This window comes from Sporothrix schenckii, assembly GCF_000961545.1.
Source record: "Sporothrix schenckii 1099-18 chromosome Unknown Cont48, whole genome shotgun sequence".
Classification (NCBI taxonomy): domain Eukaryota; kingdom Fungi; phylum Ascomycota; class Sordariomycetes; order Ophiostomatales; family Ophiostomataceae; genus Sporothrix; species Sporothrix schenckii.
The window spans coordinates 429581-456730 of record NW_015971149.1 but is presented as its reverse complement, the minus strand read 5'-3'; the positions used below and the strand labels follow the sequence as shown (position 1 = coordinate 456730).

The window sequence follows — 27150 nt, the reverse complement described above, 5'->3', positions numbered from 1 at the left end:
AGATGGGCCTGTCCGACTACTCGGATGGTGACGTACAAAACAAGCTGCCTGGCATGTCGTCCGAGAGTCTCACAGCACAGTCGCCGCCGTCTGCCATGCAACCCATGCTCCCCATGCACCCCGTCAACGAACCCCGGCGGTCGCAGACCGAGATCCGCAATGCCAGCCAGTCAAGCGGCCTGGGCACGTTGGAGACGGACCCTGACCGTGTCATCTGGCAAGGCTGGCTGTGGCTTCTGCGCAGCAAGGGTGGCGTCCGTCAATGGAAGGACTCGTGGGCCGTGCTGCGGCCTCGGAATCTTATTCTGTACAAGGACGAGACGGAGTATGCTGCCCAGCTGATCCTCCCGCTGTCTTCGATTGTGAATGTGGTTGAGCGCGACCCGCTCAGCCGGACCAAGAAGCACTGCCTGGAGATCATCACGGAGGAGAAAAACTACCGGTTTTCGGCGCACGATGAGGACACGTTGGTGCGTTGTCTTGGTGCCTTCAAGAGCCTGCTAACCAAGCGGCGTGGACTGGAGATCCGTGCTGCAGCGGCGGCGGCGGCAGCTGTCTCTCCCTCGGGCCCGGTCGTCCTCCCTGCAAGCACCTTATCTTCCTCTCCCAGCGGTGCCGGGCCCTTTACTCCGATATCGCATATTCCGTCACTCACGACACCGGCGCCTGTGCCTATTTCAACATGACCACGAAACGACCTGCTTTGGATAATACCCGCATTTGCATCTCATTTTTTTGTGGCGCCCCGTATTCTTTTCAGCGCGTGACGTTTCTTGCACAAGGGCATCTACCCCCCTAGAAACCATTTTATGGTTTCATGACGACAATTTTTATGAAGGCATGACTTATTATTATTTTTATGAAACGAATTGGAGGGAGGACAGTCGTTACGTGACGTATAAAAGGACACGGCTGTGGAACGAAGAAAGCTCAGACATACAAAGCACAGGCTTATTTTATGTAATTCAGCTATTTGACGAATAGTAAACATGAATGATGCGCGCGAGGCTCTCTTGTCATGCCAATTATCGAAGCCCAACACAGAAAGGCGGTCACTCTCCTTACCGTGACCAGTCATTGCAACACTACCTTACATGTCGCTCAGCTTCTGTGTGCTCTTGTGAGACATGCCCTGCATCTGACAGCAAGGGCTGCCGGGATTGGACAAGAGTTGGGGCGTGCTTGGTACTGTGGCCTTTTCGTTTTCGCTGTGCTTTGTACAGCTCGAAAATAGTCGAGAAGAAGGCTTGCTGCGGCTTTGTGACGTATCGCCCGTCATACAATTTTCCACGAAGAGAAGGTAGGACTCGGTCCTCAATCTCGATTTCGTTTCTTGCGCCTTCCCCGGATACAGCAGATTGTATGTTTGGATTCTTGTTGTTCGCGCCTTCCGTAGGATTAGTCTGACCCATGACATACCATTATTTTGTCCCTATTTGGATCCCAACTTTTGTTTACCTCCGTTCCATCTTTTTTTTTCTGCCCTTTGCAACAGTGCACGTCGCCAAAATCAAAATAATACCCCAACTCCAGCCTCGATTTCTGTGCCGTGTCTAGGTTCATTTGCCTGACAAAATGCCCTTGCTTCCCCATCCTACCAGTGGCTGCGCAACGGAAATTGCTCCGCAAAACAGTCCCAAGCCCGGCGAATTGCTTAATTTGGACCGCAGCCATTCGAATGCTAGCAACTGGTTCCTTTTACCTGGGGTATTGACTTCGTCCAATCTTCGACCAGAAAACCTTGGCGTATTTCGTCGACTTTCTCGAAACCCAACAAACTGGACATCTTATTAATAACCGGAAAATTCGAGGACCAATTCGAGACCTTAGAGGAGACGCCCAAATATGCCGGCAGACGGCGAGCAAAATGTCTGAGAGACCAATACGCGGATTCCAAGACTGCCAATGAAAATCTCAAGTGGCTGTTTGGCTGACCATCGAGGTGACCCTACGATCCGATTCCCATCCCCCTCGTCCTTTGACGAGGGGCGGAGTGAAGAGGTCAAGATGATCAGCATGTGTCTTTCCTGGTTCCTTGCCCATGTGCGCAAATTTGGTCACCCGGCTTCCCCTCATTTTGTTGATGCTACTTTTTAGATCGAATCGGCCTTCCATTCTTGGTCAGTTGTCCGGTCCCTCTCGATGGCAGTCTCGTCTTGCATGTCTTTATGGAGTAGTATATGCACTCCCTTTTGCATAGCCAGCATGCCTCCCTTGTAATACTGCATCCATTCCGTTAAATATGAACTTCGGTTGTCTAACTAGTTCCGTCGTGTAAGTGCTGGCTTTTGGTACGGCCTCCGTCTTCTATTAACTCGTCTAAAAAGCGTATCGAGTTATTTCGTTTTTGTTCCTTTATTCCTATTCACCGTTTACGTTTCTAGGTGGCCGCCATGGTTTCGGCACTGCTGGCTTATCCTGTCGAAAAGGCGCCTTATGTGACGTCTTCCGCGCGCATAGGTGCCGCAAACTTTAAAAGATGCGCAAGTATAAGCAATATTGTGGCGCCGAGCGACTTCTTCTTTCGTGTCTCAGCCCCGGTTTCTTTTCCTCACTCAAGGATCTCCACTTGATCACGCACCTACTGAGAGGTAGTCTTGACAATGGATTCCGAAGACAGGTTGCCTGGCGTTTCCATATAGAGGTCGGCTTGACCCGTCCCTCCGTCGCCGAACGCTTTCCGTTACTTGTAGTTTGTTTATTTATACTTGGCCTGGATCCCTTTGTTCCAGTCATCAACATGACTATATCGCACCGTCAAGTTTTTGAGACCGGTCTACCATTCGTTTCTTGCAGTTTTTCAAACTCATTTTCCCTTCCAGGGCATAGGCGGCCAAAATGAAATTGTTTCGGGTTCTCATGACTGCTCTCAACCTTGCAGAACTATCTGCAGCCCAGGTCGCCATTCCACTGCACTCGTCGAGTCGGTGGATTCTCGACTCCAACAACAACCGTGTCAAGCTCCGCTGCATCAACTGGGCTGGCCATATGGAAGTTAACCTTCCAGAAGGCCTCCATAAGCAGCCGATCTCGTTTCTTGCGGACTGGATTCGCGACCAGGGCTTCAACTGCGTCCGCCTTACCTACTCCATCGACCATGCGCTGAACCCCAACACGTTGGTGTCGGATGCCTTTACAAATGCCGCTACAGCAGCCGGCGTGCCTCTGACAAACATGACGGCAATGTACAATGACGCCGTTGCGGTAAACCCGTTTATGGGGGAGGCCACAACGACAACACGAGACGTTTATGATGCCGTTATTGATGCCCTCTGGGAACGCGGCGTCATGACGCTCCTGGACAATCATGTCAGCAAGGCCAGCTGGTGCTGCGATTTGACTGATGGCAACGGCTGGTGGGACACTGCCTTTGGCTATATTGCAGCCAACTCTCAGTATTTCCATACGGCCGAGTGGCTCCAGGGGCTGCAAGCTATGGCATCGTGGGCCTACGCAAACCACCCGGGCGTCGTTGCCATGTCGCTGCGCAACGAGCTGCGCCAGCTGCTCTTCCAGGATACCAACAACGGCGACGACTGGTATGACCTGGTATCCGAGGCCGGTTCGCTCGTCCACCAGGCCAACCCCAATGTGCTCGTGGTCGTCGGCGGCATTTCGTCAGCAACAGACTTGTCGAGCGTCCGCATCAGCCGCATGCTCAACACGACCGGGTGGCTGGGCAAGCACGTCTGGGAATGGCACTCGTACTCATTTACGGTTACGTTCCCGCGCATCCTCCCATGCGCGCTCCTCAAAGACCTCTATGGCGGGTTTGCGGGGTTTGTGTTGACGCAGGGCAAGGATTATACGGGCCCGTTGCTGCTGTCCGAGTTTGGTGTGGGCCAGACTGGCGGGACCATTGACGGCGGCCTGTCGTCGGACGACAGCACCTACCTGTCGTGCCTGACTGAGTACATGGAGAGTAACGACAGTGATTGGGTGGTATGGGCATTGCAGGGTAGCTACTATGTGCGAGGCGGTCAGACAGACTACGACGAGACGTGGGGTCTGCTCAACCACGACTGGTCGGCGTTGCGCAATCCGCAGTTCCCCGGGCTTCTTGGAGGCATGTGGAACATGACGCAGGGACCATAGACGATGGGACGTTTGTGGAACTTGATGTATATGGCCTATTTGGACGATGGCTGTGTAACCATATATAATGTTTTCTATATCAATGTTTTAAATCGGTGTGTATATATGACTACCTGGCTAATGAAGTTACTGAACAAATACCATCGGGCAGTAGCCATTGCAAAACATTTCCCCCAAGACGCCTATCAGGTTTCTGGAACGCCGGTGAGCCTCAAAATATGTAAAGCATAAACAAAAAGATGTAAAAAGAGATGCAAAGAAAGCCCCCAACATAAGTTATAGAACACTACGCATTATGGAAATAAACCGATGCGTCACATGTAAACTCCCTCCCCGAACTTTTTCATCAGTGCACTCTAACTCTCTATCATCAAAAATCAAAAGCCGTTCTAGGCTGTATCAAAGTAGTCGTCAATATCAATCGAGTCGCCGCCACCCATGTACAGCTCATCAAAATTAGTCGTCGGATCCTCCACGAGACCTTCCATTCCATCATTGATGAAGCTGAAGAGGTCGTCGCCGTTGTCCACCGCACCAGTAGCATCTGCCCCTGCTGCTCCGGAATCTGGTATGAGAATGTCACTGGGGTTTTGCTGCGACGGTTGAGGTTGTTGTTGCTGCTGCTGCTGCTGTTGCTCCTGCTGTAGTTGAATCTTCTTCTGAAGTTGGAGTTGCTGCTGGGCGGGCGTTGCTGTCGAAAAGTCCGTGTCCATCATGAGGTTCTGGGCTGCGTCTGCAGCAAACTTTTCCACGTCAAATTCGGAGTCGTCGACTTGTTGATGCTGGGGCGGTTGGGGCACCTGGGAGGGTTGGGAGGGTTGGGGTGCAGTTGTAGGTATCTGGGGCACTGGTATAGCAGTTTGCGCCGGCGTTTGCTGTGCTGGTGCTTGCGGAGTTGGCTGCGGCTGCGAAGGCGGCGGTTGCGCCGGCTTTGCCTCGTCTCCTGGTCCAGCTGGAACAAGGGAGAACTGCATATTTGTAAACCCAAGATCAGCGTTGGACGGATCGTCACCAGAAGGCCCCGTAAGATCGAAAAAGTCGTCCATATTAATGTCATTTGATGAAGACTCCATTGTAGGCACGGGAGCAGCTGGGGCGGCAACTGGTGGTGGTGCAGTCGTCGCTGGAGTGGGCTTCACGGGCGGGGCGGTTATGGGTGTCGGAATCTGTGGCGCCGGTACGGGCGTCGTCGACTTTAAGGGAGGTGTCGACCTGGCAGCCGCAGCCGCAGCCGCAGCAGCTGATTTTTTGGTCAAGACAGGCGATGCAGCAGTAACAGACGGTGAGGACGACGACGACGAAAGCGAGATGGCCTTGTTGGCGCCGCCGGCCGTGACGCCAGCTGCCGGTGTTGGTGTTGGTGGTTGCGAAGTCGATGCCTTTGTGACAGCCGGCGATCCTGCCACCGACTTGACCAGAACAGGCGACGGCACCTTCGCCGCCGCAGGCGAGGCAGTCGATCGAGACGCAGCCGGCGATGGCACTCTCATAGCAGCGGGCGATACTGTCCGCTTCCTAGCCGGTGCCTTGCTTGCTGCTGTTACTGCTGTCGCGGACGCGGTGGAAGTGGCGGCAGGAGAAGCACCCGCTGTGCTGCCTGGTGTTGAGCCTGCTTTACCAGAAAAATGTGGAGGCCGGACAAGGGTTTCTTTCTTGACGGCGGGCGATTTGTTGGACAGTGGCTGCGGTGTCGGTGCTGTCGATTTATTCGAGGTGGACGTCTGCATAGACACGGCCCCTAATGGTACCGGGGATGCGGTGACTACAGGCGAGTCCAAGTCCATGTTCGGGAAGGGCGCCATGGCGGTGCTGGCAGGCGTGCCGCCGTTGGCAGTGGCATTGGCTGCATCCGTTGCCGGCTCGGACTTTATTTTGACGGCGGCCGGTGTTGGTTCCTCCAAGTCGACATCCATCGCAGCTGCTGGTGCTTGTTGAAGGGCGGGAGTTCCACTTGACGATGATTCCTTCTTCGTGTTGGCGGCAGCGGCGGCGGCGGCTGCAGCGCCCTTCTGTGCGCGGAGGAGGTCGAGATCGCGGCGCAGCGTGGCTTTTGCGCGGAGCTGGTACTAGGTTAGCAGCGCTCGCACGGAAGAGTCATGCAAGGGCATACCAGTCCGGATCGTTACGCACAATGTCTGTCTCTATGCTATCGAGAGTCGAATTGAACTGCGTGTTCGCATCGCTGATCTTCGTGGCGTTGAGCGCGCCCACTACCTTGCGCCCATTCTTAGCTTGCGCGCGGATGGCTTTGCCAGCGTGGATAAGCTGCAACCACGTAAAATCAACAAAAAGAGTCAGCCACGCGTCGCATAAAAGACGGAAGAAGAGAAAGGGACACATTGCCGCACCACTTCGCCAATCGTATGCTCCAGCATATCGAGCGCCCCCTGGCTACGCGGCCCTTGTTGGGCTGCCATTGCAGCGGGCAATGTCGGCTACTGCAGTCGACGGGGTATCTAGACACCGAGTCGAGGAAGCTGGCAAATCAATTGGGGATCGTGTTGTGCGGACGGGGCCGTCGTGCGTCGTCGGGGTTGGTACGAGGACGCCGCAATCGATAAACGGAGTCGTGATGCACAACGGATTTTGCGGCTGGTGCATTTGGCGTGCCAGCAGCTCCTTCCCCGTGCTGAGACCCAAGCGGCCCAGCAGTAGTGTGGGAGAGCAGTGTGTATACAGTATAAATACAGTGTGATAAGTCACGCACTGTATTAACAGTGAGCTCAGATCCACCGGTAGCTTCCGTCGCCTAAAATGCTCGCTAGAGCCAGAGGCTCTAACACTTAGGACACCGGATCTCCTATTATATCAACGAGGCCCACTCCACACCGTTCTCCAAGCCATTCAGCCTGCAATTTGCGTTTTACGATAAGACCTGAACTCCGGCAGCGGCACTCTCGTCTCGAGAAGTCCCGTTCTTGGCAATAAAGACGACCCCAGAGATGTTGATAAATGGGGGTCAAGCGGCAAGTACCTCAGGGTGGTAGCGAGGTGCACTCCATAAAATACTTACCCACAACAAGATGCAGTCAAGCTTAGTCGTGCCTTTCTACACAGTCGTCTCGCAATCGGAGCGTGCGTGGCCTGGGGCGGATGACGAAAGGTGTCCATGACGTGACCAGCGTGTTTATCTGCCGAGATCATCCAGCGCATCAGACCAGATGAACATGGCCGGCATAGTGTCTCGGGGGTCCTGGGCCATACCATACCCAATCCCCGGAGTTCTCTTTCTTTGTAAGATTTCATATGCCCTCTGTCCCCTTCCAGGGCTAGGAAGGCAAGGCCCGGCCGCCGACAATGCAAGTTGACAACTTTGGGCGCTAAAGGGACAGAAAACGGAGAGCGGCCGTTTGACCTAGTAGAGGATTGGACCCCTACGTTGGCAGTCAAGTCTAACTAGCTACGAGTGAGACACAAAGCAGTCACAGCCCAGTATCTAAGAAAGTGGGGGCATATGCAGGCCGCTCTGTGGGAAAAGAAGGGTAACAAAAGACCTCCCACGCCATATAGGACCAAAAAAACTCAAGAGGGGCGCAGGACATAAAGTAAAAAGAGGCGGCAACCATGGAACGAAGCACACGAGAGATTGACTAGACTAGACCGGGATTCGTTTGGCACGGCGCAAAACAGGCTTGTCCTCCAAACCTCTTCCTGTTGTCTGCCTGTCTGTGTTGCCTTGTTGCCTGACCTTTGACATGTCTGTTAACGTGAATTTTGAAGCAGATGCGCTTAGATGCATAGATGCATATCCACCGTCTGGGGAAGGCGCCCGCTTCGTTGCTCGAGTCGTCCTAGGTACAGCAACACTCCGTAATACCTCATGCAACCTTCCGCATGCCCTATATGTTGCATATTATTTGCGTCTTTACGGCGGATGCCCATTGCGCATACGTCAAAACCAAGTGTCGTCAGGGCCAGCTGTCTTCAACGGTCGCCACAGCAAGTCAGCTTCCAGCGCCGCTAGAAGCTCCACAGACATCCTGTCCCTACTAACTCCTCAGCTCCCCACCACTAGCACCAGCGCGAAGCACGCTAACTGCGTCCCGCCCGGCACCATTACAGGGGCTTTCCGTTTTTTTCTTTTGCTACGCTTTGCCCCTGACACCAACGCCTGCCAGCCAGCAAACCGTTAGACTAGGTAATCTTAGGACCCTTTGCTCCTGCTCTCTTTTTGCGCACACACGTAATAATTTATTAATTACTCCCCCGTACGGAGTAAGTACACTCTGGTAGGACCTCCCCTCGCCGTCCCTCCGCCCAGCATCATCCAAACCCAGTGCTTGCTGGCCTTTGCCCACCTCTTGTTGGGTCTTACACCTTTTATAAGGATTTCAGTCGAAAACCGCTGTCCCTTGCTCCTACCTTTCTTTTCTCTCGCTCCCCACCCTCTTTTCTCCTCTTGCATCTTCTTCGTTTCCCTCCTCCGCCTTTTCTTTCCTCCTCTCTAAGCAACGAAATCTACGTCTTTATTTTTGTTTTGTCCGGCCCTGCTGCTTCGGTTTCCTTTCCAGCGGACTCGCGCACCCCTTTTCATTTTGCTGTCCCCTCCTTGTTTCGTCTTTGCTGTTCCCTTTTTTTCTTCCTCTGACGAATTCGTACTTGTCTGTCGCCGCTTGTCTTGTCTGACCTTTCTCCTATCCCCTCTTCGCACCGCGTCCAGGTTTTTCTGTCCTGGTCCAGTCAGCTGCTGCTTGTCTTTACACATCGCCTGTCCCTTGCGTCTGTTGGCTTTGCAGTTGCCGTGTCCTCTCTCCCATCCATTGCATCACTCTCCTAGCTTTGTCGGCGTCGGCGTTCTTCTTCTCGCACTAGCTCCCTAGTGCCCGTGATACCTCGACTTCAAGCTTCCGGCTCCAAGATACAAGCTTTCCTTTGTTGCTCGTCCCTTCATCCAGACTGTTCGGTTCTCGTAAGTTTACACTTGATGGTGACATAGACTTCAACATTGTCCGAGCCTTGCGCGCCTCAGCGCTTATCGCATCCGACCTCTCTGTGTGCCCTACTCATCATTTCTCTCTTCTTTTGTTGGCTTGCATTCCCACGCGACCTCGAGTGCTTTTCTGGCTAACCAACGTCAGTTTGTTTCAGTTTCCTTGTCGATCTCAGAAGCTTCGTGTCTTATACCCCAGCTCCTCTTTTCAGCCTTGTCGCTTTTTCGAACGGATCTTTTCATCTTTGCTTCCTTTACGATTTACGTCGACTGTCGAGCTTTGTTCTCATCTACTATCTCACGAATTTTACGAACCCGTCCTTTCACGACTTGCATTTGTCAATTCATACCCGTTCACGATGGCCGACACCGCTCCCTCCCAGCAGAACAACGGCCAGAATGGCTCCAACCAAGGCCACATGGCCCCCGCGCCGCTCCACATTCCTCAGAACAACAACCCGATTCCGACTGCCATCACCTCGCCCATTGGCGGCGACAAAAGTGGCATGATGTCCCCCACCAGCGCCGGCGCGTTCACCCGCCGCTCGGCCCCTGAACCCAACAAGCGGGCGCTCTATGTCGGCGGTCTCGACCAGCGGGTGACTGAGGATGTCCTCCGCCAGATCTTCGAGACAACTGGCCATGTCCAGAACGTCAAGATCATTCCCGACAAGAACGTGAGGCAACCCAATCTTCTTCGTGGGGGACGGGAGGTATTCGTTTGCTAACAATAGCCAGGCCAAGGGCTTCAACTACGGCTTCATCGAGTACGACGACCCCGGCGCAGCTGAGCGCGCCATGCAGACCCTGAATGGCCGCAGAGTTCACCAGTCGGTACGTGCGACACGGCATATGGAAATGCGAAAAAAAAAAGAAAATGGAAACGAGTGTGTTGGTGTGCTCGTGCGGAACTGACCTCGGTTCGATATAGGAGATCCGTGTGAACTGGGCCTACCAGGCCAACTCGACGGGCAAGGAGGATACCTCGAGCCACTTCCACATTTTTGTCGGCGACCTGTCCAACGAAGTCAACGACGAGATCCTTACGCAGGCTTTCGCCCAGTTCGGCTCTGTTTCGGAGGCACGTGTTATGTGGGACATGAAGACGGGCCGGTCGCGTGGCTACGGCTTTGTTGCCTTCCGCGATCGCCCGGAGGCCGAGAAGGCTCTGAGCAGCATGGACGGCGAGTGGCTCGGCTCTCGCGCTATCCGCTGCAACTGGGCGAACCAGAAGGGCCAGCCGTCCATGGCCCAACAACAGGCCATGCAGCAGATGGGCATGACCCCCACTACGCCTTTCGGCCACCACCACTTCCCGACCCACGGTGTCAATAGCTATGACATGGTGGTGAACCAGACCCCGGCGTGGCAGACGACGTGCTATGTTGGCAACCTGACGCCTTACACGACCCAGAACGACCTGGTGCCACTGTTCCAGAACTTCGGCTATGTGGTGGAGTCCCGGTTCCAGTCCGACCGTGGTTTTGCTTTCATCAAGCTCGACACTCACGAGAACGCCGCCATGGCCATCTGCCAGCTGAGCGGCTACAATGTCAACGGCCGTCCCCTGAAGTGCAGCGTAAGTAGTACAGCTGGAAACTAAGACGTTGACAAAGTGATGGACGGCTAACACGTATCGAACAGTGGGGTAAGGACAAGACTCCCAACGCCCAGGGTGGATTTGATCCTTCGCAGGGCCAGCAGCAGCAGCAGGCGTACAGTCCCCAGAACGCCCAGGGCCCTGGTCCCTACCCCGGCACGCCGACGCAATACTTTCCCCAGTACGGCGGCATGAGACACAACGGTGGCGGCGGTCGCCAATAGAATTCGGCGAAGCGCTTGTAACGTCCGCAGTTGCGATGAAATCAAGCTTGCCCTCGGAACACCCGATGTGGAGGGCATGCCAGTGAGGACGATCGATCTCAGTTAACATTCCAGTGGCCAGGGCGCTCTTTAAGTACCCTCTTTACTCTCGGGAAGAGCTATATGTCGACGCCGATGCTGCTTATGAAGAGAAAAAGTCCACTTGTTGTCAGAGTTTGGCTTGACACCTTGCACTACTTTCTGCCCTCTTCATTCTGGACTGTCTTCTTCAGGAGTAGGGGTAAATTCGGCTGTATTGTTGCGCCCCCCTCTGCTTTCTCTCATGATGTCGTCTGCCTTCACATTATTTGTTTTTCGTTACATTGTCTTGCCAAGGCTTTTTTATCACCTGCTACTTCCGTGTCCTTTTCTTGTTCAATCACAAAAATGTTGTCGGATTCCCTTCTCGGCAGCCTTCCGCGGGCCTGCCCATGAAGCCACCGTGGATCTCTTCTTATGCTTCTCTTATCATTTCATGTTTTTTTTTGTTTTTTTCAACTTCTAGTCTTCTTTTCCACTGAGTTTTTGTCTCTGTCTCTGTCTTCCTTCCCACCGAGTTTCGCTATGAATTTTCAAAAATGATGTCTTCAATCGTTTGCTTAGGCATGTTGGACCCCATGATTAAAAGTATTAGGCCATGCTTTCTTCCTCCATTTCTCGCTCTTCTTCATTTTGTCCGCTCTAGTTACCACGTCTTCTGTCATACTGTCATGATGTTACGACCTCTTTATCGTCACCTTCACGATCCATTAATTAACCGGCCATCTGATTAATTCGTCTTCTTTGTGAGTTATTGCCGTTAACATGTTTTTGCCCTCGTCCGCCCATTCCTCTTGGATGATGGACAAAATGCCAAGTACCGGCATCTTTTTTCTGTATCATATCTCGAGCGTCCACCCTCTCTTTTGCTTCTCTTTGTGCGTACAACCGCTCTCCTTCTGTCTTTTCGCCTGATTCCTTCTCGTGTTGTTTAAATCCCGCCTCGTCCTATTCTGCCGTGTTAACGTTACCAGATGGGGACGTGGGATGTGTGAATTGACTGGAAAGGGTATTCGTGTGTGCTCGGAGATGGTCGAATATCTCGGTCGGGGTATTTGTGGTATGGAGGAAGGTTCGTAGTCCGCGGTTCTGAAGGTACGAAAACAGTGCACTCTGTCTCGACATAATGTGAGCAGTGGGTTTCGCCTCGCGAGGGAATGTCGCGACATCGCGTGACGGTTGGCTGGTTCATTTTGTATCTTGCAGTCTTTAGCGGGGCCTGTTTGTGCGAGGCTGAATGATCTGCAGTGGAGATGGGTCAGGTTCACTTACACGAGTTTGCTCCGCTCGTGGAAAGCCGGAATCCTGTTTGCTGCTGTTTGTTGTTACTTTATGACCAGTTTCATGCTTCGTTGCTCGATTGCAGTTTCTATCATTCGGAAAAGGGTTGTTTTTCATACAACTAATTTTCTTTCAGGTCTTTTCAAAGATTGCCTGATAAATGCCGTCTGTCAAAGAACTTCCTCGCTCCCCAAATGCTCGTCACTCATCATCAAAACATATCAACATCATTGGTCCTCTTTGCGTCGTGCCAAAAGTGTGTCATAAATCCCATCATCATAAATACACCAATCCCAATGTTTGTTTTCCGACTTTTTCTTTACAGCAGTCATCTATACAAACCCACGCTCATTCAACTCCCAACTCAATTCACAAGACAGGCGAAAGAAACAATTATTTGCTGGTGTCGACGACGTAGCGGCCGACAACCTTGCCTGCGTGCATGAGCTCGTAGACCTTGGACAGCTCGCTGAGGCCAACGGTCTTGTAGGGAGCCTTGATCAGGCCACGGGCGAAAAAGTCAATAGCCTCGGCGGTGTCCTGGCGGTTTCCGACGTAGCTGCCCTTGATGGTGACCATGCGGACGACGGTCTCGAAGACGGCGGCCTTGATGTAGGCATCGGCCGGCAAACCAATGCAGACAACGGTGCCATGGGGGCGGACGTACTGGGTAGCCTGCTGGAAGGGCTTCTCAGCAACAGCCAGGACGATGACCGCCTGCGGACCGTGGCCGTCGGGGGTGGCGGCCTTGACGTCGGCGACGACGTCCTTGCTCTTGGCGAAGTCGACAAAGGTATGGGCGCCCAGAGACAGGCTGTTGTCGCGCTTCTCGTCACCGCCGTCAATGGCAATGACGTGCAGGCCCATGGCCTTGGCGTACTGGATGGCCATGTTGCCGAGACCGCCACCGGCACCGACAACGGCGACATACTGGCCGGGGCGAGCGCCCGACTCCTTTAGGCCCTTGTAGACAGTGATACCGGCACATAGGACGGGAGCAACGGCCTCGAGGTCGACGTGCTTGGGGATGCGGGCAACGTGGTCGGCGTTGGCAACGGCGTACTGCTGAAACGAGCCGTCCACGGTGTAGCCGGAGAGTGTGGCCTTCTCGCAGAGGGGCTCGTCCATTTGGCGACAGAACGAGCACGACAGGCACGAGCCGTTGATCCACTTCACGCCGACGTGGTCGCCAATTTCGACATCCTTGACCATCTCGCCGCGGGCAACGACGACGCCGGCTCCCTCGTGACCACCGACCAAGGGCAGCTTGGTGGGCAGGGGCCAGTCGCCCAGCATGGCGTGCAGGTCGGTGTGGCACACGCCGGAGTACTTGATGTTGATCAGGACCTCATTGGGGCCGGGGTTGCCAACGGGGATTTTCTTGTAGACGGGGTCTGTCGACGTGGGTCAGTGAGCAGGCCTCTTTTTGAAACCGAATTGGAGCTCCCCGTGGGAGGACAAGGCGCGGATGAGGTGCACAAAAGAAGCTGGACTTACTCTTGCCGGTTTTCTCGACAACCTGCGCCCACTGCTCAGTCGGGATAGACATTGTGGTGGTTTGGGTGGCAGAAGAACGGTATTTTGAGGAGGAAGATGGTACGTGAAGCTGGCTTGGGTTTGGTAGCTGGTTGATTGTCGTGCAGAGGTGATGAGAGTGTTTGGGTCTGTATAACAAAGAAGCAGAACCTCCTTCAAGCGGTGGCGAGCTCGACTATATATACTTGGGAGCAAGAGCGCGTTTAAGACGCCTCTCCGTGTCTCCGTGCGAGCATGGGAAGCTACGACTACGGCCATCCACTACGCAGAATAGAGGAGCTTCAGAGGGGCGACAAACTGAATGAGCGACCATGACGGGCACCACTGTTCAAGGTCGTTTGCTAAACAGGGAGAGCCCGCAGGTATGGTTAGCGCAAGATGGAGGAGGAAGACGCAATGGAGAAACGGAGGTGAAAGTGGAGTGGAAAGAGTAAGCATCTCGTGATGAGGGCAAACCAGAAAAAAGGATAAATGAAAAAGGAAATAAAAAGAGTGTGCTCTCGCAGATGCAGCCTCCAATTGGGGAGAGGACGGTCGAACGGGCGGAAGAGCTCTAGGTTACGGGTGCGCACACTGACAACTGCGGAACATATGACGGCGATGGACGTCAAGCTCCAATCTGAGGCGTGTTTGTTGGCGCTAAGGCGAAGAGATCAGGAAGATGTTCGGGCTGACATTTCTCAGGTCCGCAGTCAAGCGCACGTCTAAGCATCAATGCAGCATGGCCTGTATCTGGTCGCAGGAAAGCACTTTGTTTTCAGGGAGGGAAACCAATGCCGCCAGTTCCTTTACTGCGATGGCCTTATCCATCGCTTTCTCCCTCTTGCCCGCCATGTGACGATATCACTCGATTTTTGCCGTTGTCGCATCGATAACATGAGCTCGAGTGCAGTATCGCCGCAGAGCCCCCGACAGCTCTGCCACACCATGAAGAAGCCGCGCCAGTCCATGTTCTCCAATTCGCGGTGCAAAATCGTCGACGGGGCGGGCTTTTCCCTACGCACTGCTCCGACTCTCACAGGACTCTGCCAGCAGACGTTGGCTCCAGAATGGAAGTACAACCGACTGACAGCGTGTCATCTCTCCTTCTCCTTTGTGTTGAATTCTGCCCGGCAGTGCCAAGCGCTTGGAGAGGCGTGACGGGCTACATTCCTCTATCCCTTGCTGAAAAAAAAAGCAAGAAAATGGCCAGGCCCGACTTGCAAAATTGTGACACTGCAATTACCGTTGATAGTACTGCCTCTCCTGCACAGCGCCACCCACGGTCTCGGCTAACCAACAGCTGATTCAGGGCGTGGTGTGTTTTTCTGATGCCTCTTCTTACTGCCATACCCGTTTCCGGGGCCAGACTTTGCACATGTGCCCTTTCATCAGCCCACAGCCTGTCTGATATGTCTTTTCGTGCATCACTCGTTCGAGATCACTGCGCGGGAGACGACCTTGTGTTGCTGCTGCATGTCTTCTCCAACATTGCGGTTCCGCTCACACGACTCCTCAAACGGGACCCCGCAACTAACAAAACAACGGTAGTCGCTTCTGATGATCATCGCCTCAAAAAAAAAATTGGAGATGCGTTGGCCCTTGCCTCTGGGACGAACCCACGAGGCCGCCACAAAGCCCTTCAGGCGGAGCGGGGAAGCTGCCAGGGACACAGCAGGCCAAGTGGAAAAAGAACTGACAATCACAAAGAAGATACGTGAAAAGATGTGGCAAGACGTTTTGGTGAGCGCTGTCTGTTCGCCAAAAGAGAAAAAGGAAAAACTGACATCTGGGGCTAGAGGAACTGGCCAATAATTAAACCTCACAATCTATCCAGAAAATGCACAGCTTTCCCACTACACCGGCGTCTGGCTTAGGGGCATGTAAAAGGAATAATGCATCGTACGGGAGAGCTAATGTACTCCGTAGTCCGCACGTTGTTCGGTGGTGATAACGATTAATCCATCGGGCTCCTTTCCCCGGACTACCTGCACCCTGGGTATATTGATATGTTTCCTCTGACAATCTGATATGCGCTTCACCATGCGAGGTACCTCGGTATGTTTTCCTCCGCGTTCTTTCCCCAATTGTTTCCTTGTCGTCGCCTCTTCCATCCTACCCGCAAATCTCTTGTTCCGCCCGACCTTGCGGATCCGTTCCATGCCAACGAAACATATAAACGCAGGAGGTAGCATACCGAAGCTACAAAATCAATTACGGGATGGGGCAAGGGAAGGAATAAAACAGGAAGCCGGGGATGAGGAGATTCGAGAAAAAGCGGAAACACATCTCGATGTATAAGTTTATTATCATTGATTTTTAAAGAAGTAGCTGGAGTGTGCACCAATACGGGGCAGACACACATCAATTATGCGGATACAAGATTCCGCAGAATAGTATGCCTAAATCTGAAAAAGAAAAACGGGCTTCTCTGTAAGCAACGGGAACTCGTTTCACAGCGACAATAGAGAAGTCTTGAGAACGAGGTTACTGCGCACCCTGGTCCTTTCCTCAGAGTGAAGTGGCGATGATTCTTTGTTGGAAAAGTGTGGTCCACAGGGGACGACCGACAAGCTGACTTACACCAGGATTTTAACGACACAAACTAAGCATGTTACAAGCAGTGCACTAGGCTACCATCAAAAGGTGGCCGCCACAAGCAACCGACAGCACACAGTCTCTATCGAACATGCAAAGAGTAGAAAGACGAGGGATAACTTGATCAAATGATATCAAATCGGTCTGCGGAGCTGAGCACTGGCACGGACAAGGAGCGCCTCCAGTCTTTTCCTCGTATCTTTTCTCCTATTTGCTGGTGCACTTGCAGTAATGTATCTTCAACCTTTTCTCATTGTAGCTGTCGTTGTTTGCTATTCTACACGTCGCCTGGGCCGTTCCCCAATCAAGACCCCTTCGTATCCGTTTCGATATTCCCGCGGCCACATTTCGGAGACCCTTGATCTCCTCTAAGGATCCTTTTCGCATCGACAAAAGCCTCCCCTCCGTCTACCATTTATGAGCCGCCGGGACCACCCAGAAGGGCAAACCTCCGGACAATGCTAGGTCCGTACTCCTCGTACTGTTGGTGAGGTTAGCTGAGACACGAGACGCAAGAAATAATCGACACGGCTGCACGAGATCAAGACCGATGTCGAGCCGAAGACGGAAAACGAAAGCCAGATGAAAGGCATATGCGACGGACAGCAAGGGGCCTCGCACGAAAATATGAGACAAACTTACTTCAGCCTTCGTGTGGCAGTACGACCGGAACTCGGGCGTCTGGCCGAGCAGACTGCCGCCGAACCAGGGGCCGTGCCGCTGCCGCTTGTGCGTAATGACCTGGACCTCAAGACCACCGCTCTTGGCGCCGTGGCTGCGCGCCTCACTCGCCCGGATGCGCGCGTCGACGAGCTGCTTGATGTCGCGCTGCAGCCGCCGACCAAAGTCCTTGTACAGCGTGCTGCCACCGGACAGCACAATGTTCTTGTACAGACCACGCCGCACGTCGATGGGCGACGACTGGATCACGCCATCCACCACCACGGGCAGGGGGGTGAGGAAATCGGAGCTGTAGATCTCTGGGTTGAAGAAAATCTCAGGCGCCAGGAAGCGCTCATACCCAACGTCCACCGACACCTTGCGGCCGCCTGCGAGGACAGCGGCATGCTTGGCGAAGCGCGACGCGTCCCGGTCGTAGCGCGCAAACTCCTTGACAATGTCCGGGCACACGTAGCAGTACTCCTCCTTGATCTCCTGGGCCGTCTTGAGAGACGAGTCTGGCTCGCCGCGGTCGCGCAGCAGGGACTGCACAAAGTATGTAATGTCGCGACCGGCAATCGGAATCGACTTGATCGAGGAGCCAATGACGTAGCCCTCGGCGACGGGGATGACGTGCGTGACACCGTCACCCGAATCAATGACGGTACCCGTAAGCGAACGGTCGGTCACCTTGGACGACGTCCACGAGGCTGCCAGCGCAAGCACGGCCTGCACAGCAATGTAGAGACCGGCACAGTTGAACGACTCGAAGAAAATCTCGGCCGTGTTTTCGCGGTTCTCGGGCGGGTTCAAGGGCTGCGGGAGGTCAGAAAATGGTACATCTACTGCGTGAAAAGAAACCCCATGGTGCGCATCGTCCATATATGGGACAGTCATATGTGTCATGGAGGCTGGAAGGTACATACCGGCTCGGTGAGAAGGAAGTAGTGGTCCTCAGGCTCGACGCGCAGGTACTTGAAAATGGAGTTGGACCAGAAGCGCTCCATGTGATCCTGTTCGATTTCGTCAGCCCACGTTCTCCCTTCAACCCCTCCACAGCGTGCAGCATCCGCTGCCCCCCATCCTTACCCAGTTTTCTATCTGACCGTGCCGGATAGGGTAGTGCAGGCCATAGCCAGGCCCGGACGACGCCGAAATCGCCTCATCGCCGATGAAGTAGTCCAGGTCCTCCGTCCCCCGCTTCGCCTGCAGGTGACCGCCAGGGCCGGCGCCGCCGGTCAGGAAGGACGGCTTGTTCGCGACTGACGGCCGGCCAGCACCGGTACCTGCGCTCCCTGCACCGGACTTCGTTGCAATGGCCGTCGGGAACACGAAAGAGGGAGAGTCGTTACCGGCAAAACCTGAGCGGAGACATCGTCGTTAGCAATTCATGGGCCGGAAAACCGCTGTTGATCGCTGCGTGAGGCAACTAGGCAACAGCTCGAGGAGCATCGCGATGCATAGTGGAACCTACCAAGCTTCGAGAAACCGGTGCCGCTGCAGATCAGAGAAGACGTGTTAGCAGCGCAAACAATGAAAGAAGACAGTCACCCATGGAATTGACAGATTCTCGGAGCCAATGCGATACAAGCCGGCCGCAAGCCGCTCAAGCCGTTGAGCTGAACAAGAGGACGACCGACCATGCCGGAGTAGCAGAGGGGGGCAAGAGAGGGATTGGCGCATACTTGTCCATGACAACGGCCGGCGTTTGGTTTGCCATTGTTGCGGGTTGAAAGACGAACAGAAGGGCCGCGGATCAGCAGCTCTCCTTGCGACAATGTGCGAGTTTGTCGGGAAAAGAGGTGGAGAGGAGAGGTGATGACGATGTGGGAAGTTGGGAGCGTCTGCGGCGACCCGTCGGGTGGTTGGCGGGGGTGAGGGGCGCCCTGCTCACTGGTGCCTCCTGCTTAAACGGGGCAGCTTACGCCTGCTAACATCGTGTCAAATGTCAAAGTACGCTAATATGGTCACGTGCGTGTCGCTGGAGACAGGCTTCAGTACTTTCTCGCCTTACATAATCTCACAACAGCGATCTCGACGTCAGCGACAACTTTCTCTAAAACACACTCGACTAGAACATACATTGGGACCTCAGGGACAGGCCGAGGAGGAATACTTGAAAGAGAGACAGAAATGGCCTAGATGTCCATGGAGACATACGTTGTTAAATGAGGCCATTGTGGCAGGGGAGATCTATACGTTCGTTCCTTCCTCTATTTCCGCCCGTAGAGATTGCTCCAGGAAACCACATTGCTGAGCTCTGTCTCAAATGCGACGAACGAAGCCCCATCATTCTCTGCCGTGACTTCCTTTCCTACCACGAACCTACACATAATCTACTGACCACTCTTTCTTGCCCGGCCATCGCGCCTTCTCTTTCCTCACTCGTTGCAGCGTTTGGGTAGACAAGGCAATCACGCGTCATCTGTGACAGGACTTCTGCATGACGGGAGACAAGGCGTGCGTCTCGGTCACCATCCTCCTACCAACGATACCTTGCACTCCTACTCCCCCTTCATCTTGTCCACTCCACGTCGTGCTTCGTCTCTTTCTGAGCTTAGTCTTTTCTCCCTGGCGGCCTTTCGTCGTTTCGTCTGTCCACGCTTCCTTGGCTATTCGTTCATCCCTAGATCACATTGGATTGAGGTCTATCTACACCGTTCCCTCAGTCTTGGCTCAACTTTGTTGTTGTTGCAACAGCTGTATTGGTCATTCTTACATTCTCTTTTCTTTTCCCCTAAGTCAACGCTACTCCTACGAGGTTCCTGTTTTGCTGGATACTTCCCCAACGACCCACTCGTCACTCTTCTCTGAGGACCTTCTCGCGGCCAGCCGTCTGTCAACAACGCCACACAAAATATCGCTCTACGTCACCTGCTAGGACTGCTACTCTGTTCCTCCTTGTCGACCGCTTGTGTAGATGCATCCGCAAGCAATTGCAACGGGACATGGCAAACTAGTGTCCCCCGTCGACAATCAACAACCCCAGACCGATCACCCAGCCGAACACCACAACGACATCATGACTCCTTCTTCTAGCCCATTTCCAAGCCTCAGTCCTTCTCCGGAAAGCAGTTGTGACAGAGACGAACTCTTGTCAGAGCCAGGTTTTGGCGTCGTTGGTGTAGCAGAGGACCGTGGTCACAATACTGTGACGGCAAATCCAAGATTCGATCTGGGGCTTGCCTCCTCGTCTACAGATGGACCGCTGCCATCCAACAAATTGCCGAGTCCGGACGCAGCCATCTTGGCTTCAGCAACAGACGGGCTCACGGAGCGATTGTTCCGTTCCAAGACAAAGGGCCCCATTGCGGCTATTTTTATCCATGCCGGCGCCGGCTTCCACAGCACCACCAACGAGCACGTGCATCTAGAAGCGTGCAGCGAGTACGTTCATCTCCCGATTTAATCCAGATATACATTTTTATCAACCCTGTCTCCCTCACACTGACTGTCGTTAGAGCTGCCCGCCTGGCCATGAAATTTCTCAAAGCCGGAGGCACCGCTGTTGACGCGGTCGAGGCAGCAATCAAGTGCCTAGAAGACAAGGAAATCACCAATGCCGGCTACGGAAGCAATCTCTCCATTGACGGTGTTGTGGAGGGTGATGCAACTATTGTCGACCATCTTGGCCGCAGTGGTGCCTGTGGATCCGCCCAAAGTATGGTGTCTAGGGCATGCCCTGTCGCAAGGCTCTCGTCATCTTGCTAACCCGGTTTCCTTCCCGTCTCTAGTGATCAAGAATCCAATCTCGCTGGCCCGTCTGATCTACGACCGAAGCAATATCCCCTTGTCGCTAAGGCGTATACCGCCAAATATCCTTGTCGGCCATGGTGCGGCTCTGTTTGCACAGGAGCACGGCATGCGTCTTATTCCGCACCAGCAGCTCATCTCCAAGGGCGCCCAGGACCGTTTCTATCGCTGGCGCCAAGATCTAATCAATGCCGAAGAGGCAGCCATCCGGCGCAGCCTGGCTTCTGGCGCTGCTCCAAAGTCCCGAGTCGATCCACAATCTGTTCCTGGCGGTCCCCCCGGTGCCTGTCCTGGCATGAAGTCAGTACAAAACGCACAACAAATCGCAATGTCGAGGCCGACCGTTACAACCTCGATTGCGAGCGGTAGCTCTCAGCCACCCGACGACGGCCGGCCAGCTGGGCACCTACCAGCCCATGGCAAATATACCCAAGCGTCGCTGGGAACCACGACTGTCAAGATAGAAACCTCGTCGTCCACTGCGGCTGGGAAGGTAGGAGCCTGGCCTGCTAGGAACCCGAAGTCCAGCCACAAACGATTTCGCCTGGGTGATTATGACCTATTCAGCAATGATGAGGCAGCCACCCGCAGAAAAAGACGAAGCAGTAGCGGCGGAGACGGAAGCTTTGCGGACGAGCCAGTACACAAGTTCCCTTCGATCTCGGGCGCTATGTCCCATCCACTTGACCATTTTGCTGAAGGAACCGCTGCGGACGAGTACGCGGCCGGCAACTCATCTCGATATGCCGAGATCGGACTCCACGACAACGACACGGACATCATCACTGACACTATCGGTGCTATTGCAATTGATCTCCGCGGCAACATCGCGGCTGGCTCGTCGTCGGGTGGCATCGGCATGAAACACTCGGGTCGCATCGGGCCCGCGGCCCTAGTAGGCATTGGCACGGCCGTAATTCCCGCAGATCCCAAGGACAGCCGAGGTACCTCCGTGGCAGCCGTCACCAGCGGGACGGGCGAGCACATGGCCACCACGATGGCATCACACACCTGTGCCCAACGCCTCTACCACGGCAACCGCCGGACCGACGGCGGGTCGTTTGATACTGAATACGACGATGATGCGATCATGAAGTCGTTTGTGACAGACGACTTTATGAACCACCCGGGCGTTCGCAACCAAATCTCTAGCGGTGCCATTGGTGTCATGGCGGCGAAGAAGACCAACAGAGGCGTCTATTTCTACTTCGCGCACAACACAGACTCGTTTGCCTTAGCTTCTTTGTCGTCAAACGAGGACGACCCGCTGGTGGTCATCTCTCGGCTGGGCCCACGGGAAAGCGTTGCTAGGGGCGGTCGCAAGATCAAGCGCAACTGAGAGTCCGTCTGCCTACGACGTGGAGAGAATGAGCTGTGTATACTTGGCATTATATTGGCCCTTTGCGTTCGTGCGACGAAAGGCGAGTATGTGATTTGGCACAGGCCGAAAGGCCAGTGGGCTTCCCGGGACAATTAGTTCGTTGACCCCCTTTCTGTTTTACTACGTTCTGCTGTTTTATGTCTTCTTTCTCTTCACCTAGACCCTAGATATCCTCAAGTAGCGTTGCGTTTTATTAGTTGGAATGAATAAGAATTATTGGTAACAGATGAAGACATTTTCAAACCCAAATCGCGACATTGTATAAAATGTGTATTTTTTTTAAAAAAAAAAAATAATAATAAAATAGAATAAAATAAAAAAAGAATAAAAACACAAAGCACAATCAGAACATAGTGAAGTAAAACTAAACTTAGCAAATCCATACAACTCTGGATGCAATTTTGTATGGCCAGCCCCCACGCAATGCATTATATTTTAAAACTGAAAAAACCCAAACGCCACATAGTATTTTCGTAGCCACCGGAGCCATCCGACCCATGGGAAGAATAAAAAGTAAACAGTAAGTCAGGCCATGTATACTAGGCGAAAAGCCCATCACGAGGTCATGGGTGTTCCGACTGTGCTGCCAGTCTCTTCGCGGCCACCGGCCGCGCCACCCAGCCGCTTCTTCTTCTTCTTCTTCGGACGCGGCACCACGGCCGGTTTTGCACCGTAGGCACCTAGTCGCAGCCGTGACCCACACGTTAGGCACTCGGTTGTCGGCGGACCGCCGGCTGTCTCGTCGCCGGCGGGTGCTTCGGGCACTTCGCAAAAGATGCTCAGGCAGATGCTGCACACGAACCCAGTGTCGACAACACGCCGGTGGCAGAAGCACGCGGCGCGGAAGTCGACCGCATCAGCACTCGGGGGGACGAGCGCGTTGGCCACGTCGCGCGCCGAGGCCGCGCTGAACCCCAGCATCAAGTACGCCAACAGGCCCTGCGTGTGGAGGCCGTGGCCGTCGGCGCTGTCGCCGGGCGCTGGCGGTGCCAGGAATGTGCCGCGAGTGATGAAGGCGGCCTGCTGTAGGAAGGTGGCTGCACCGCGCAGGGCCAAAACGTCGATGGCGACACCGGCGTGGGCGGCAGCAAAGACGGCGTTCATCGTCGGAATGTACTGCGCCGGGGACGAGTCCGACACAGAGATGACGAGGATGCGGGCATGCAGGCCAACATCGTCTGACGAGGCACTGCCGTCGCCCTTTGTCTTTCCGTCACTGCCGGGCGCACTTCCTGGCCCGCCTCCCACACCCTTGCCGGCACTGCCACTACTGCCGCCCTGCTGGCCAGACGGCCTTCCCTTGCCGTCTGCCGCCGCCGCCGCTGCCGGGATCAGGATGGCGGTTTTGTTGATGTGTGCGAGGGCGAGTGTCAGGGCACCCGACAGCAGGGTTGTAGTTTCTTCGAGGTCGCGCTCGGTGGTGCTGGTGACGAGGTCGTGGACGGATTTGAGGAGGGTGGTCTCGATCTCGCGGAACTGTGGGAACTTGTTGGCAGAGGAGGGCACGGTCTGTGGTATGTTGCTGCCGTTGCCGTTGCCGTTGCCGTTCCCGTTGCCATTAGAATGCGTGTTGCCATTGCTGTCGGAGTCGGTCATGGGCACATCGTCGCTGTCACCACCATTGGCAGCTGCCGCCGCAGCCCGTCGTGCTTTCGTGGTCGCCGTAGCTGCGGCCGCCGTTGCTGCCACTTCCTTGGGCGACGGATAGAGCCATATAGCCCTGTTGCTATGCGAGGCAATGACGGCGACTTGGTTGGTGCTCCCAAGGGCCAAATGCGAGTTGGCAAAGACGAGGATGTTGGCGATGGCTTTGCTGAGTGGCAGAGTATTGGCCAGCGCGGCCCAGGCGCGCGGGTTCGTGTCGAGGACGATGGTCAGAAGGGCCGGGGTCTCGGCCGACGCAGAGACCTCGTAGTGGGCAGACGCATCGACGGCGTCCATGGCGGGCGGCTGGCCACTCTGTGTGGCCTATTTGTCGAGGCTCAGAATATGTATTCTCATCATCTGGGGACACAACGAGTCGACGGCAGTCGCTTATGTGGCCCCTGGGGAGGAATATAACGTCAAAAAAGGTTTAGGAGTCCGACCAAGGGCCTCAAGCAGCTGCGATCGAGATACAGGTTGCTGCTGGGGGACGCATACGACGAGGCAAAAATGAACGTTGACTACTATGATGATACTAAGCGATGCGCTCAAGCACTAAAAATGCAGTGGATCCAAGGCTCCCAAGTGTTGACCACCTATCCCACGTGATTGCCCCACGCAGTTCGACTGCTTTGGGGTGTGAAGCTACTATGCAGCTTTGGCCCCTCCAACCTCCAATCCAGCTTCATTCTTGTATCTCGATAAGAGACGCCACCAATGCACAGCATCAACACGCCAGTCCTGGCGCGATAATGCGCCCCTGCTAACCGTTTGGCGTATGGGACATTGGAGGGGCGCTAGAGAAAGCTCTATCAGTCGTGGGCCCACACAAGCAGCGTCATTGGTGATATGACTGTATCGCCTCATTCTCGACAGGCTTTTCTTTCATTTTCTGTTGTCAATTTCTCAATAGTTCTCATTGTCATCTTCTCCTTCATTTCGTCAGTCATCCTTAGTCTTCGTTTTGCTTTGATCTCGGTGCCAATCACATCGCCATTTTCGTTCGCATTGGGAACTTCACTTTGTTGCTGGAGAGGGTTTACAAATCGGCCAAGGCCATCGCATTCTCCCCTGACGGAGACAAGCTCCAGCATCCACCAACCACAATGGCTGCCGCTCCCAGCACGGATGCGGCTGCTGCCACGGGCAGGGCTTCGTCGCCGACCCAGACGTCCGAGCTGTCCCGCGAGGACCAGACACTGCTCCTGTTTGCTGGCCTCATGGAGGGCGGCAAGGAGGACGACGAGACCGTCCGCGACCTCGACCGCCTGACCAAGGTGCTCAATGACGATGTAGAGGCCACCAAGAATGGCGAGGCATCCATTTGCAAGCTCATTGACTCTGACTGCGCCGACACGCTGCTCAGCTACCTCGACATGCGCCAGCCTGATGTTGTGCGCGGTCACGCCACGCTGACCACGTCGTCCTATCTTAAAGCGGCTGGCGACGACGGTGCTCAGAAGCTGACCGAGTTCTTTTACGACCGGGTCAAGCGCGGCACCTATGACGACTACATTGTGGCCTTTTGCGTCGCCGCCGCCGTGTTCCCCATCGTGCCGGACCTGACGGCCCAGATGTTTTTGGGCGAGGGCTTTTTGCCCAGCCTGGGCCCACTGATGCGCCGCAAGTGGAAGAGCCGCAAGGTCGAGACAGCCTGCCTCGACATGCTCAATGTGGCGTGTATGAACGCCGCGTGCCGCGAAGCGGTGCAAAAGTACTGCGTCGAATGGCTCGAGGAGATTGTCGACCAGGACCCCGACGATGTGGTTAAGGACATGTTCGCGGCCAATCCCGACGGCAGTCTGGGCGAGGGCTCGATTTCCATGCGCCGCCACTCGCGCCAGGTGCAGAATCTGGCGGCTGTGATTCTCGCGAAGCTCAAGGTATCATATCGTTTTTCCTTTTATGAAGAGTCTCATACGTTACCGCATGCTCCTTGGCTGCAAATCTAACTAACTCCAGACCTAAGGCAACGTTACCACCACAACCACCCGCCAGAGTCGAGGAACTGAAGGACGACGGCCGTATCGAGACGGCAACAACAAGTATCGAGGACTTGAGCAAGATGTTTACTGGCCTGCTGGCGAGCAATCCCGACCAGGACAGCTCCCATGCCGTTGAAGGCTTGGCGTACGCGTCCTTGCAGCCCAAAGTCAAGCAAGCGCTGGCAGATGACAGCGCGTTCCTCTCCAACCTCGTCAAGACACTAAAAACCGCAACACCGCGGTCGCCAATGACGTACGGTGCGTTGAGCATCTTCTCCAACCTGACGCGGTACCAGCCACCACAATCTGAAGAGCAGAGGCGGCTGGGTCAGCTCAAGGCGTACGCCAATGCGGCCGGTAAATCGGGCGCCAAACCCGATCCACTCAACGACGACGAGCATGTGTCGAAGCGGTGTCAAAAGGTCTTTGCCGCGGGCGTGACGCCGATTCTGGTCTCGCATAGCAAGAATGGGTCGGCAGCCTCATTATCTTTGATTGTCGGCATCATCCACGCGCTGTCCATGACGCAGAGCCTGCGTGGCCAGCTGGCACAACAGGGTGCCGTGCGACTGCTCATTGACGCATGGAATGCCCTGGGCGCCGTGGATGGTGCGAGCAGCAGCGCCGACATGTCTCTGGCGCGACGGACGGCCGCCCAGGCGCTGGCGCGCATTCTCATCTCGACCAACCCGGCACACGTCTTTGGCGGCACGCGCCCCGTGCCCATCCATGCCGCCATCCGCCCACTGGCATATCTCCTCAAAAAGGACGACGACTCGTACGACCTGTTGCCTGCTTTTGAATCACTCATGGCGCTGACCAACCTCGCATCCACGGACGACGACACTCGCGGAGGGATCTTGCGCGCCGCCTGGCCTGACGTCGAGGAGCAGATCCTGTCCAACAACGAGCGCATCACGCGTGCTGCCGTTGAGCTCGTCTGCAACCTGGTGCAGGCGCCCGAGGGCATTCTCATGTACGCTGATGGCAGTCCTGCGGCCAGGAACCGGCTCAACATTTTGGTGGCCCTGGCCGATGCCGAGGACGCTGGCACGCGAAATGCCGCCGGTGGCGCGCTTGCGTCCCTGCTGGCATACGAGGCCGTTGTCGAGGGTGTCCTGGCGCGAGACCGTGGCGTCGCGATCATCCTGGGACTGTGCAATGCGTCCGAAAGCGAGGACCTGCGGCACCGTGGCGCTGTGGCCATTTACAGCATGGTTATGTGTGACGGCGAGACGGGGGAACGGGCGAGGGCAGCAGTCAAGGCGGCCAACGGCGTGTCCATCTTGACCGAGTGCGCCAAGGCCAGCCGTCGCGCCGAAGTGGTCGAGGTGACAGTGTTTGCATTGAAGGAGCTGGTAAAGGAGGAATAGCGACTGAAATGGATGCTGTATTCACCGACAACT

At 54.9% G+C, this 27150-nt stretch overlaps 10 protein-coding genes across 10 annotated transcripts; 6 read left to right on the top strand and 4 right to left on the bottom strand.

Moving 5' to 3' along the window:
• Positions 1–2: 2 nt before the first annotated feature.
• On the top strand, positions 3–686 carry SPSK_01264 (uncharacterized protein; the record flags this gene model as incomplete). Its single annotated transcript, XM_016728194.1, has 1 exon — positions 3–686. One exon carries the CDS (start codon positions 3–5, stop codon positions 684–686), a length of 684 nt encoding a protein of 227 aa, XP_016583981.1.
• A 2152-nt stretch (positions 687–2838) lies between these two features.
• Positions 2839–4095, top strand: SPSK_01169 (glucosyll hydrolase family 5 protein/cellulase; the record flags this gene model as incomplete). Its single annotated transcript, XM_016728100.1, has 1 exon — positions 2839–4095. The coding sequence occupies one exon, from the start codon at positions 2839–2841 to the stop codon at positions 4093–4095; it is 1257 nt and encodes a 418-aa protein (XP_016583980.1).
• Positions 4096–4484: 389 nt separating this feature from the next.
• On the bottom strand, positions 4485–6512 carry SPSK_01072 (uncharacterized protein; the record flags this gene model as incomplete). The annotated part of the gene is made up of 3 exons (XM_016728003.1): positions 4485–6155; positions 6226–6360; positions 6444–6512. 3 exons carry the CDS (start codon positions 6510–6512, stop codon positions 4485–4487), a joined length of 1875 nt encoding a protein of 624 aa, XP_016583979.1.
• A 2872-nt stretch (positions 6513–9384) lies between these two features.
• Positions 9385–10849, top strand: SPSK_01137 (nucleolysin TIA-1/TIAR; the record flags this gene model as incomplete). Its single annotated transcript, XM_016728068.1, has 4 exons — positions 9385–9738; positions 9764–9859; positions 9957–10604; positions 10670–10849. The coding sequence occupies 4 exons, from the start codon at positions 9385–9387 to the stop codon at positions 10847–10849; spliced, it is 1278 nt and encodes a 425-aa protein (XP_016583978.1).
• A 1752-nt stretch (positions 10850–12601) lies between these two features.
• Positions 12602–13757, bottom strand: SPSK_01190 (alcohol dehydrogenase, propanol-preferring; the record flags this gene model as incomplete). The annotated part of the gene is made up of 2 exons (XM_016728121.1): positions 12602–13602; positions 13706–13757. 2 exons carry the CDS (start codon positions 13755–13757, stop codon positions 12602–12604), a joined length of 1053 nt encoding a protein of 350 aa, XP_016583977.1.
• An 863-nt stretch (positions 13758–14620) lies between these two features.
• SPSK_01328 (uncharacterized protein) lies at positions 14621–14884 on the top strand (the record flags this gene model as incomplete). The annotated part of the gene is made up of 1 exon (XM_016728256.1): positions 14621–14884. The coding sequence occupies one exon, from the start codon at positions 14621–14623 to the stop codon at positions 14882–14884; it is 264 nt and encodes an 87-aa protein (XP_016583976.1).
• A 1852-nt stretch (positions 14885–16736) lies between these two features.
• SPSK_01082 (actin-related protein 3) lies at positions 16737–18701 on the bottom strand (the record flags this gene model as incomplete). The annotated part of the gene is made up of 6 exons (XM_016728013.1): positions 16737–16802; positions 16964–17797; positions 17908–18065; positions 18088–18342; positions 18456–18478; positions 18622–18701. 6 exons carry the CDS (start codon positions 18699–18701, stop codon positions 16737–16739), a joined length of 1416 nt encoding a protein of 471 aa, XP_016583975.1.
• A 1302-nt stretch (positions 18702–20003) lies between these two features.
• Positions 20004–22073, top strand: SPSK_01064 (taspase, threonineeeee aspartase, 1; the record flags this gene model as incomplete). The annotated part of the gene is made up of 3 exons (XM_016727995.1): positions 20004–20368; positions 20443–20642; positions 20716–22073. The coding sequence occupies 3 exons, from the start codon at positions 20004–20006 to the stop codon at positions 22071–22073; spliced, it is 1923 nt and encodes a 640-aa protein (XP_016583974.1).
• Positions 22074–22670: 597 nt separating this feature from the next.
• On the bottom strand, positions 22671–24056 carry SPSK_01146 (transcription initiation factor TFIIH subunit 3; the record flags this gene model as incomplete). The annotated part of the gene is made up of 1 exon (XM_016728077.1): positions 22671–24056. The coding sequence occupies one exon, from the start codon at positions 24054–24056 to the stop codon at positions 22671–22673; it is 1386 nt and encodes a 461-aa protein (XP_016583973.1).
• Positions 24057–24865: 809 nt separating this feature from the next.
• Positions 24866–27117, top strand: SPSK_10362 (actin cytoskeleton organization protein; the record flags this gene model as incomplete). Its single annotated transcript, XM_016736812.1, has 2 exons — positions 24866–25680; positions 25722–27117. 2 exons carry the CDS (start codon positions 24866–24868, stop codon positions 27115–27117), a joined length of 2211 nt encoding a protein of 736 aa, XP_016583972.1.
• Between the last annotated feature and the right edge of the window lie 33 nt (positions 27118–27150).